General features: G+C 43.4%; 1 protein-coding gene across 1 annotated transcript in view; it reads left to right on the forward strand.

The window, feature by feature from the left end:
• The first annotated feature begins 1,798 nt into the window (after positions 1-1,798).
• Positions 1,799-12,741, forward strand: part of LOC108664995 (protein FAM91A1) — a 15,832-nt gene continuing 4,889 nt past the window's right edge. The window contains exons 1-13 of the mRNA XM_018151705.2: positions 1,799-2,175; positions 2,461-2,545; positions 3,171-3,265; positions 3,985-4,099; positions 4,562-4,653; positions 4,814-4,915; positions 5,351-5,454; positions 5,683-5,842; positions 6,752-6,963; positions 8,436-8,588; positions 9,053-9,185; positions 10,524-10,618; positions 12,412-12,713. Coding sequence (XP_018007194.1) covers positions 2,104-2,175; positions 2,461-2,545; positions 3,171-3,265; positions 3,985-4,099; positions 4,562-4,653; positions 4,814-4,915; positions 5,351-5,454; positions 5,683-5,842; positions 6,752-6,963; positions 8,436-8,588; positions 9,053-9,185; positions 10,524-10,618; positions 12,412-12,713 — 1,720 coding nt within the window. The 5' untranslated portion in view covers positions 1,799-2,103. The remainder of the gene's footprint in view (positions 2,176-2,460; positions 2,546-3,170; positions 3,266-3,984; positions 4,100-4,561; positions 4,654-4,813; positions 4,916-5,350; positions 5,455-5,682; positions 5,843-6,751; positions 6,964-8,435; positions 8,589-9,052; positions 9,186-10,523; positions 10,619-12,411; positions 12,714-12,741) is intronic.

Raw genomic sequence — 12,741 nt, forward strand, 5'->3', positions numbered from 1 at the left:
TAGCACCGCTACTGCTACTGAAAATGTAGTGGCCGCTACATTTAGTAAGCTACTTCCCAGTCCCACCTCTGGATCTGGTAACAACAAACAGTAACATGTTGACACTAGTTACTAGTAACAGCCTAACAGGCTAAGGTTGACAACATTACACCATCACCAAAATCTTTTGTACAGTTTCATTCTGTAATTTATATTATGTATGTATCATACTGGTTTTTAAATAGTATTTAATACTATTAGTATTATGTAAAATCTAAAGGCTTTATCTATAAATGTAGCGGTAGCGCTGTGGCGGCAAAACCTCGTAGCTTGTATCGTGATTTGAATATGTAGCGGGCACTACTGCTACAATTGCTTGAATGTAGCGCTGCTACTGCTACAATTGCTTGAATGTAGCACCGCTACTGAAAATGAAGCGGCCACTACATGTAGCGCACTACAGCCCACCTCATCAATAACATTGATAATGTGTGTATATGAATATGATATCATATCAATAAAGGAAAAACAAGTAAAAATCACAGAAAATGTCATTTATTCTACTTTCTACATCTATTTCATCTACAAAGGAAAAGGAGGACTTTTGAGTACTACTTTTACTGTTAGTAATGTATGAGTAGAATCTGCATCAGCATGACAGCATCAGGGTTATTGATGTTTTTAATAAAATAAAAAAAAAACAAAATCAATGATTTTTTATTTTTCCATGATTTTTTTCATTCATTTTTTTTTTGCTTTTTCCGGTTTTTTTTGGCTTTTTGTAATGTTATCTTTCTTTATAAAATCTTTCTAAATGCCTAAAAGGTCAATACAATCTCAACCTACCCTTCATATATAAGCAAGCTTAGTCAGCTAACACATGTAAATTCTATAATGTAATTAATATATAACAAATATTTAAATAGTTAGTTAAAGACTACTCATAGCCTTATAAGAATTAGCTAAGCTGCTAGCTATGTACTATGTATTGCAACACTTGATGCCTCTGTACCAAAAACATACAATTCTTTGGAACATAATACACACTAAAGGCAACAGGTTTATATTCCAATTTGTCATAGTACATTTATACCAAACCATGAATAAAAATTCCTCAAAATAAATTAAAGACTGCCAGTCAATATATTTAAATATATAAAAAAAATTTAGTAAATCAAAAAAATTAAAATATCATGATTTTTTATAAAAAATCAAACAATTTAATCAGTTTGATTTAATCATTGCCAACCCTGATGTGCATGCTTCCAAGGTTTAAAATTAAGTTTTATTTCAAGTGTCCCTAATTATCCTGTTCCCAGAGGGAATTTGGAATGCTTTTCTTTTGCGTCTGGCACCTTACAAATAGCATATAGAATTTTTTCAGAGATGCCATACAATAGCCCTTACAAATACCTTTAAAATAAGCCCAAACATATTTATGAAATGTTCCATGGTAAGAAGTTATTAACAAAAAATACTTAAAATCATCCCTTATTACCCTGTTTGACGGTACAGCCTAACATCAATTATCAATGCCACTGATATTAATTTGCCAAGCACTTATGTGATGAGCCTTTAATAGAAAGAATCTATTTTGTAAACAAGACTGAGTCACTGAGGCATAACTTTTTATTTGATTGTAAATGCTTTTTTATTATTATGTGGTTATCAAACCCTATAAATTATTATTCTAACCAGGATTATATGGTTTTATTGATGAGTGGCTGCTTAAGTCAGTTTAATTGGCTTAAGTGCAGTAGTAACTGCTAAGTGGTGAATGACTGAATGTGGCATTGAGATTTGACAGTATGCAAATGAGAATGATTTGATATTCTAAAATCAAATCATGAATGTTTTGTCAATTGGAATTTGTTTTGTTATTGTGAAATCCAATCAAGATGCAAAGAAGGAGTCAAAGACTTTTGTTATTTTTCAATGCTTTTTCTTTGATTTATTACATGTTGCCACTTGACAGATGCTGCACTTAATTTGCTGCTCCTCAATAAACAGCATGCAGTTATTTGTATTTTAAAATAAGTATACACAACAGTGAAAATCTTGTTGACAAAAAACTTAGCAAATATATCTTATTTATTTTCTAGTGTTTAGTTCAAGAAAGCCAAAATGAATGCTGAGATAGAAAAGCACATTGCTGCCAACATCAGCTTTGCAGATCTGCCACACAGTGTCAGGCAGGTCAGTCCCTCCCATCTTGAACTTTTGTGTGAAGCATGGTTTGTACATAATGAATCATTTCATGAGAGCATCTAGCAATTATATATGTTTTTTAATATGTCTATTTAGTATAGGTATATTTACAATGAAAATAATAAGTGAATATGTACTCTAAAATTTCTCATAATCCAGTTGAGATATTCAATTATCCTTTAGAGTTTATTAATTTAAAGTCATTATTTTCTCTAATAAATGCAGTATTGGTTATGGTAAGACTTGCTTCAAGTGCTATTTCTGTCTGACCAGATGGTTGGTGACTCAGAAAAGGAGTATAACAAACACGTCATACAGTACAGCATCAGCACACAACTGCCTTACCGTGGCAACTTAGGTGGGTTGAAAAGTGCTTGAAATATTTGACAGTATTCTCAAAGGTTTATTATTAATTTACTCTATTGATTAAGGCTTGGTCTATGAGTCTTCACTGCCCAGGTCATTTGCATGTGTTTCAGCCTATGGATTATGATATTGGGAGATCATTTCTATGGAGATCTTGATTGGCATTGAGCCAATGTTAATTACTCCAACTGTTGCAGTGAATTGACTACTTTTCACTGGATCTGTGTCTACAAGTTGGCTGAAAATTGCTCCAATGTTTGCAGCCCGTTGCCAATTGGCCCTCTGTTACCATTAATGGTATTACTGGCATTTCAGTGGCCGGTCGGCACGTGAAAAGAAACACTGTGTTGCTGTTTTTATTCTAATTTAACACTAGAAATCCATAAAACATCTGATAAAACGGCAAAACAGTTTATTTTCACGGGGCAACCGGCCACTAGAACGCTGGGGGGACCATTTTTTCTAACAGTGTTGCTGTAATCAAGGTCCCAGTTACTCTGCAGTTACAGGAAGCCTGATGCTGATTTCTGCTGTTGCAGTTAGCTGTTTCTATGTAGGCTGCTGTTTCCATTAATTATTTTTAGTTTAAACAATCTATTCATAAAAGAATGTTGCAGTGAGCCAGCTTGTGCAAAGTGAGCGTGGCTACTATGAGCAGTTGGTGGAGACCAGCCGACGCCAGCTGATGCTGTACCCGTATCATCTGTCTAAGGTGAAGTAAAACAACATAACCTGGTCAAGTAAATGTTCATGGTCACTTCAAACCATTCTTGAATTGTTTGAGTTGTTGAGTGTATGACACTTTGTTGTTGATACTTTGAGTTGTTGAGTGTATGACAGCATTATTTCTGCATCAGCCAGTTGCGCTCTAACATCAGACATTCATTTTTTCTACTTTCCTTGCAACATTCTTGTATTATGGTCTAATAAAAAAAATCTATCCATAATTTCATGTAACATGCAATCAAAGGTGCACTGTATATATAAATACATATAGCTAAATAACAGTGTGAAGTGTAGTTCTTGAATTCTTTAATTTGTTATAGAGTTTCTCTTATCAACACTTGTAATGTTAATGCCAATCTTTGAATTCAACACTTAGGAATAATTCCTCTCATGATTCACTGAACAAGTAGTATTGCAAACTTCTGTTATATCAAAATTTTAAAGACACATTCAAGAGTGAACAAAAGTATTATATGAATTATTTATTGATTTTGCATACTATGTTATGTTCTACAATTTGTTTAATATATTGTACTGGTTTGATTGTTCATTTGTGTTTGCATCATTCACATGTTACAGATCTTGCATATTTTGTATTGTATATATAGGACAAAATTTCATTATCTATCACATCTAATTTCTTCATCTAGGGATAGCCCTCCATGCAGAATACCTACATGTGTCCCTGACTGCCCTCGCCTGCAGGTGGTGGTGGCAGGGCTGCGCATCACGCCCTTTGCATACTACGAGCGCGCCATGCGAGAGGTGATGGCGAGTGAGCGCTCCTACGACGCCTTGCCTAACTTCACGGCCGTTGACTGTGGGTAGTGGGGGAGGTGGGGAGCTGATGGGGGAAATGAGAGGAGGAGGTGGGGTGCGAGTGGCAGGTAGTGACATAGGGTCGTGGATGTGGTGGGGAGCTGGAGGCGAGTGGGGTGGGTCAATGGTGTTGATCTAGAAGTGGTAAGTGGGCTGCAGGTAAGGACGTTACGTCCGACGTTACATCCGACGACGACTCGAAGACGGAGGACGACGAAGGCAGCGCATCAGCGTGACCGTGGACTACGACGTCCTAAACTCATCACAAGGTTACAAGGACATATGGGGAGAAGATTGTTTGGAGCAGTTGGTCTATGGGGCTGAGTCTCATTTGAGGTGGGGAGTTATATGACATTGGATTGGTCAAGACAGAATCATCCCTTAGGATGTGAATGAATAATCGCTGATGTCAGAATGAAGTTGGTTATCCTGGTCTAAGGATTAAAGCTGAGATTCTTGACAGGCGTCCGGTTGCTGGGCATCGGACGCAACCAATACATCGACCTGATGAACCAACGCAAATCTAGCCGCACCCGCCTCTTCATGAGGAAGCCTGTGAGTGTTATGAGTAACGCTGTCCCTGTGTCTGTGAGTAGTGAAGGTTGAGTTATGCAGTATTGTGTTAATTAGAGTAGTAATCCCGAATTTAAATTCGCTTAAATCCGTTCAGTTTTTCATCTTTCGATTTTTTTCTCCTGCAATCATGCTGCATCAGGTGCGGGAGCTGCTACCAACAATGCCGGCACCGTCAGCGCTGCAGCACATGCAGTGGTGGTGGCGGGTGTGGCTGGGGCGTGTCACCCAGACTGACGTCAAGGTGGGTTTGAGGAGGGAGGCATGGTGGGTGGAGAACATGGTAAGGTGGATAGGGAAGGGGGTTTGGCAAGGTTGGTGGGGATCTGTCGAGGTGGGTTGTAGGGTGAGGCAAGATGAGTGAAGGCCTGGAGGGCAAAGGTAGGTTGGGTGGAAGGCCTAGCAAAGGGGGTAGGGGACGAGATAAAGTAGGTGAATGGTGGGCTTGGTAAAGTGGGTGGGGTGTCTGACAAGGTAAATGGAAGGGCCTAGCAAGGCAAGGTGGTTGAAGGTCAATGCAAAGTGGGAGGGGTGGTGAGCCTGGTGTAGTTGTAATATCCTGTGTTGCTGTGTTATGTAGGAGCATTGCACGGTATAACCTGTGTGCTAACAAGTAAACATTGCATTATTAATGAAGACGTTTGATATGCATCCTACGCCCTCATCACCTGATTAACAGAGCTCGGTGACATCAGCTGAGAAGGCAGTCATTGACCTGCTGATAGACAGCGGTCCCCAGACGGCAGGGGAGCTGGACAGAGACGTCATCGTCAGCCTCTACGGGTGAGTGTCAGCTGAACTTACTTCAGTAAACCGCAGTACCATACTTGGCCAAGAGTTCCGAATAAATCTCAGTCACTGTTACAACTATCGAATGTTGTAAGGTAAACTGAACGTACGATTTGGTTTAACATTATACTATTGTGTCGGGATCATTCAGTGGCTGAAATAGTATCAATCGTTAAAGGACATCAATGCGAATATCTGTAACTAATGGAATGTTGTGAGCAGGAAGGGGCTCATTTACCTCGAAGTGGGCGTGAAAGGCGGAGATAGAGTGAGCGTTCCTCCCCTTGAGGGATTTGTTATGAACCGCGTGACGGGCGATGCCATGGAACGCCTCATGTACAAGGTCTTCGTGAGCCTCGACACCCGCTGCAGCCTGGACGAGGTAAGGGGGCGGGGCCTCGACACCCGCTGCAGCCTGGACAAGGTAAGGGGGCGGGGCCTCGACATCCGTTGCAGCCTGGACGAGGTGAGGGGGGTGGGGCCTCGACACCCGCTGCAGCCTGGACGAGGAGCCTGGACGAGGTTAGGGGGCGGGGCCTCAACACCCGCTCCAGCCTGGACGAGGTGAGGGGTGGGGCCTCGACACCCGCTGCAGCCTGGACGAGGCGAGGGATTGGGCGGGGCCTCGACACCCGCTGCAGCTTGGACGAGGTGAGGGGGCGGGGCCTCGATACCCGCTGCAGCCTGGACGAGGTGAGGGGGGCGGGGCCTCGACACCCGCTGCAGCCTGGACGAGGTGAGGGGGTGGGGCCTCGACACCCACTACAGTCTGGACGAGGTGAGGGGGCGGGGCCTTGACACCCACTACAGTCTGGACGAGGTGAGGACCTCAACATCCGCTGCAGCCTGGACGAGGTGAGGGGGCGGGGCCTCGACACCCACTACAGTCTGGACGAGGTGAGGGGGCGGGGCTTTGACACTCACTACAGCCTGGACGAGGTGAGGGGGTGGATGGGTCATAGGTTGAGGTCTCCGGTCTCGGCATAAGCTATCGAGACTGGTGGTGAGGTCTCGACTAGGTTAATCAAGGTTCTGGTAAGAGCTAATGTATAATGACAGCTAGCAGAAAATTGGGTTCCCTGAGAAAAAATGTCGCCTTTTTAGCGCATTTTCTCATTTAATGGAAAAAATGCACTATTGTGCTCGTCATGTCCGTCGGTCTGTCTGTCCGTCCGTGACTTCACGTTTTCGTCGACGAAAAAATGCGCTCTCTGTCACTCACTGCAGTGAGTACTGAGTTATATTTTTTAGCCTATTGTAATATTGTAATAATCTTCCCCCCCCCCCACAGCTGTCTACGATCCTGGGGGTGCAGCCCTCCCTCGTCCAGATGGCCGTCTCCCTTTTCTGTCGCCTGGGGTTTGCCCAGCTGGTGGATCCCCCACCCCCACCACCTCTCCACCCCTCCTGGCTCACCCCACCCGCTGCCACCAGTGAAGCACCCACTCCACCCCTCTCGGTTCTCACCCCTCTCGACACTCCCATGAGTGGTGCACAAATAGGGTGAGTTACTTATTTTTTAAATTCTTCATTACGTGGATCGCGATATTTTTTATTTGCCCGCATATTGCATGATGTTAGTTGTTCCTTTATATTTTATTGTTTTTCATACATCTGATATCAAGTTATATCGCGAGGCCATCATCCCTTAAATTCCTCAGTTTCATATCGTCTACTGTCTTGATTCTCTGTAATTATACGATTTTGCTACAGAAACTATTACGATTTTGATTGAGATACGATTTTTGAGATACGATTTTGCTGCAGAAACTCTCACGGCGTATGTCGTTGTAGCATAAAGACAAGATTTACGATGTAGCATAACGACACGATTTACGATGTAGCATAACGACACAATTTACGATGTAGCATAACGACATTATTTACGATGTAGCATAAAGACAAGATTTACGATGTAGCATAACGACACGATTTACGATGTAGCATCTCGACACAATTTACGACGTAGCATAACGACACAATTTACGATGTAGCATAAGGACATTATTTACGATGTAGCATAACGAAATTATTTACGATGTATCATAACAACACAATTTACGACTTAGCATAACGACAAGATTTACGACGTAGCATAACGACATTATTTACGATGTATCATAACGACACTATTTACGATGTAGCATAACGAAATTATTTACGATGTAGCATAACAACACGATTTACGATGTAGCATAACGACACGATTTACGATGTAGCACATCGACACTATTTACGATGTAGCATAACGAAATTATTTACGATGTAGCATAACGACGCAATTTACGATGTAGCATAACGACACGATTTACGATGTAGCATAACGATATGATTTACGATGTAGCATAACAACACGATTTACGATGTAGAATAACGACATAATTTACGATGTAGCATAACGACACAATTTACGATGTAGCATAACGACACGATTTACGATGTAGCATAACAACACGATTTACGACGTAGAGTAACGACACAATTTACGATGTAGCATAACGACGCAATTTACGATGTAGCATAACGACATTATTTACGATGTAGCATAATGACGCAATTTACGATGTAGCATAACAACACGATTTACGATGTAGCATAACAACGCGATTTACGATGTAGCATAACGACACTATTTACGATGTAGCATAACGACACTATTTACGATGTTGCATAACGACACAATTTACGTTGTAGCATAACGACACGATTTACGATGTAGCATAACGACACGATTTACGATGTAGCATAACAACACAATTTACGATGTAGCATAACGACACTATTTACGATGTAGCATAACGACACGATTTACGATGTAGCATAACGACACTATTTACATTTTACGATGTAGCATAACGACACTATTTACATTTTACGATGTAGCATAACGACACTATTTACATTTTACGATGTAGCATAACGAACTTATTTACGACGCATTATTCACGACGCATGACCTGTACATGTACGTGCAGGTCATCAGACGACGACCTGCTACGGGAGCTACAGGTCGCCCTGGACTCCTCCCTCTGCCTGGAGGGGGGAGATGGGGAGCTCGCCCTCCCCTCCGCCACAACCCCCGTCGACATCACTGCATCCCTCAGCTCCCCTTATGATGGGGATGATAGGTGGGGCTACTGCTTGTTCTCGTTTGCTGTAAAAAAGGTTTTACAATAGGTTACAAGGTTACAATACAATTGATAATTTTTGACAATACAATTAATATTTAAATTTTACAATACAATTAATAATTTGTGACAATACAATTTATAATTAAATTTTACAATGCAATGCAATTTCCAAAAAGGTTATTAAAGTTTTACAATATAATTGAGAATTTTTTACGATACAATTAATAATTAAATTTTACAATACAATACAATTTAACAATCAAAAACGTTATTAAAATTTTACAATACAATCCTTACAATTTTCAAAAAGGTTATTAAAATTTTACTATACAATTAAATTTTTATGGTCATTAACCAGGAATTCTCCTTTGGAAATTCCCAAAATAATATTAAATGAAAAATGTCATTTTTTTTAAACCAGCGCAAAAAACTTGCATGAAAACACCCAATCCCTCCCTCAGATGTGGGACGACTGGGGTTGTGCCTGCACCCCAGGACCCCCCCGACCCCATCCCCGACCCCGACGACAAACGCATCGCCTTCCTCTTCGACTCCAGCCTCACAGCCTACCTCATGATGGGCAACCTCTCCCCCGTGAGTTGGGGAGGGGGATTTGTTCCCCGTGCGTGGGGAGTAGAGGAGACAGTGGGAAACATGTCACCCGTGAGTTGGGGAGGGAGGGGTTTGTTCCCCGTGTTTGGGGAGTAGAGGAGACAGTGGGAAACCTCTCCCCCGTGAGAGTTGGGGAGGGGGGTTTGTTCCCCGTGAGTTGGGGAGGGAGGGGTTTGTTGCTGGTGCGTGGGGAGTAGAGGAGACAGTGGGCAACCTCTCCCCCGTGAGTTGGGGAGGGGGGTTAATTCCCCGTGAGTTGGGGAGGGGGGTTAGTTCCCCGTGTGTGGGGAGGGGGTTTGTTCCCCGTGACTTGGGGAGGGTGGTTAGTTCCCCGTGTGTGGGGAGGGGTTTGTTGCCCGTGCGTGGGGAGTAGAGGAGACAGTGGGCAACCTCTCCCCCGTGAGTTGGGGAGGGGGGTTTGTTCCCCGTGAGTTGGGGAGGGAGGTTTGTTGCCCGTGTTTGGGGAGTAGAGGGGGGTAGTGGGAAACCTCTCCCCCGTGAGTGGTTGAGAAAAGGGGGTGATGTTCCTGTGTGTGGCGAGAATTGGGGGAAATTATATAGGGTACCTGCTCCCCGTGAGTGGGGGAACAAGGGGCGTGTTGCTCCCTGTAAGTGGGGGAACAAGGGGGCGTGTTGCTCCCCGTAAGCGGGGGAACAAGGGGGCGTGTTGCTCCCCGTGAATGGGGAACAAGGGGCGTGTTGCTCCCCGTAAGAAAGTGGGGGAACAAGGGGCGTGTTGCTCCCCGTAAGTGGGGAACAAGGGGGCGTGTTGCTCCCCGTGAGTGGGGAACAAAGGGTGTGTTGCTCCCCGCAAGTGGGGGAACAAGGGGCGGTTGGGGAACCTGTCACCCGTGAGTGATGAGAGTGAATACCTGAGCCCCGTGTGTAGAGGGAGTGTTCGTGGTGAGGGGAGGAGTGTGTTCCCTGCATGTCCAGGGAGTGTATCCCCCATCCCCACGTGAGAGCTGCGCCACACACCCAGCGTTATATTGGGTCATATTACCCCATATAACGGGGTTATATGGGGTTATCATCCCAGTCATATCGGCTATTATCATCCCGATCATATCGGCTCTTATCATCCCAGTCATATCGGCTCTTATCATCCCAGTCATATCGGCTCTTATCATCCCAGTCATATCGGCTCATTTCTTCCCCGTCATATCGGCTCTTATCATCCCAGTCATATCGGCTCATATCTTCCCCGTCATATCGGCTCTAATCTTCCCCGTCATATCGGCTCTAATCTTCCCAGTCATCTCCCCATCATCTCCATCATCTCCCCATTAACTCCCCTAATCCTCATGATCCCCTCCCCAGGACCTAAAGACCCACGCTGTGACGCTCTTCGAGGTGGGCAAGCTGCCCGACGAAGGGCTCGACGGTCTCCTGCACGAGCTCTCCAAGATACCCACGTGAGGACCGACACTCAGAGAAATAAGAGACTTGTCCTTGTCCTAATAGCGATGATCTTTTTGCCCTTGTGCGGTTGGGGAAGTTAGGTCAGAGATAACATTCAGAGGTCCCGTTATCATGGGGTTACCTTAGGGCTGTGATTCCAAAACTGCTGAGGGAGAGGAAAATTACCCTTTTGCGTATTTGATCAATTTATCGGGAGGTTAATGAAGAGTTTTACTGGTAACTGTTTAACTTATTTAAATCAATGTCAACAACATGCAGTGGGAAGCCAGGCCATTTGCTTTAGGGTGTTGAATTTAGGTACAATTGGAAATTAAAGAGCAAGGAAAGCGTTGAATCTTTTATTGAAGTGGTTCCGCAAAAAGAATTGGTTCGCAGAACGAAGCCAGGAGGTCACGAGAAGCACGAAGCGCGATGAGGAACTCGTGCACTGTAGTAGAATACGTTTGCACATAAGTACAAGTTCGAACGTAAGAAGTCTAGAACACAATATTTCATTTAAATAGAACGAGTCACTGTTTCAGGTGAATGTCTCTCTCCAATTCTCACCATATATTGCATGTGGCAACAGAACGTAATAAGCTAGGAGTATTTCAGCTAAAAAAAACAGGAACGGCTGAGTTGAAGACCAAGTAGAGGCGGTTGGGTGTATTCTTATCTGAATAAGACAGAAAACCAACTTAAGCCTAAAATTAACAGATTCAAGGTTTTAACGCAATGGATTTCAGTGTGATTCAAGTAAATTCAGAATAATGATAACACAGTTTCAGAAAATCAAAATAACAAACCTATTTGTTTCCGTTGAGGAATCTTAGACAAGAGTTCTCATGTAGAGAACTATAAGAAAGAAAATAGTGAAAACAGAAATAGGAGTGTTCGCTCGTACTTAAAGAGAGTTAAGCGCATGCAAGTTAATTCACAGCACTAAGGCATGTGAAAAAACGCGGGTTAAACACCGAAGCTCCAAGGAGCCAATAACCTTACGGGCCTTCACTGGCGTAAAGCCAGTTAAGCAAGATCTTACACGAGCGAAACAAAGAAGTTCGAACATGCATTATATGGAACAAAATAAAATGAAAGCACACTCGCACAAACTCAAATTAAGGTGTAGAAAGGCAAGAGTTAACATAAGTAGTAATACTGTTTGAGCAGGAGGTCTTCACTCAGGTAAGGTTAAGGTAATAGTAATCAAGATCGAGCTAACGAGCGTCGACTTAGCCTTCTAACACGAGACAAACAATAAGCGCATAGAGAATAATGACTTAATTAAATATAAGTTTTAACAAGGGGTTACTTACGGGTGGGATGCGTATTAGGGTTAGGAGGGCGCATGGGATGATGGTATGGGGTGCACGTAAGATGATGGTATGGGGTGCACGTGAGATGATGGAGCTCGTGCATCATCCCATGATGAACTCGTAGTAAGGAAACGGAGCTCATCGCAACGCATTGAGTTCTCAACCTAAGCTTCGTGGCATCACAATCTAACTCCCTCTAATCTAACTTTAAAATCTAATATAATCCTCTAATTAAAATCTAACTTGACCTCTAATCTAACTTAAAAATCTAATCTAACACGACCTCTAATCTAACTTTAAAATCTAATCTAATCCTCTAATTATAATCTAACACGACCTCTAATCTAACTTAAAAATCTAATTTAACACGACCTCTAATCTAACTTTAAAATCTAATCTAATCCTCTAATTATAATCTAACTCTCTCTAATCTAACTTTAAAATTTAATCTAATCCTCTAATTATAATCTAACACGACCTCCCGTCCACAGGTGCGCTAGTGAGGGCGAGGCCGCGCGGTACTTCGCGCACGCGCTCGCCCTGCGCGACGCCATCGCCTTCCTGCGCCGCAACCCCGACCTGGGCGACAGGCAGGGTGAGTGTAACCCCGACCTGGGCGACAGGCAGGGTGAGTGTAACCCCGACCTGGGCGACAGGCAGGGTGAGTGTAACCCCGACCTGGGCGACAGGCAGGGTGAGTGTAACCCCGACCTGGGCGACAGGCAGGGTGAGTGTAACCCCGACCTGGGCGACAGGCAGGGTGAGTGTAACCCCGACCTGGGCGACAGGCAGGGTGAGTGTAACCCCGACCTGGGCGACAG

This window comes from Hyalella azteca, unplaced genomic scaffold (genome assembly GCF_000764305.2).
Source record: "Hyalella azteca isolate HAZT.00-mixed unplaced genomic scaffold, Hazt_2.0.2 contig13225, whole genome shotgun sequence".
NCBI classification, from domain to species: Eukaryota; Metazoa; Arthropoda; class Malacostraca; order Amphipoda; family Hyalellidae; genus Hyalella; species Hyalella azteca.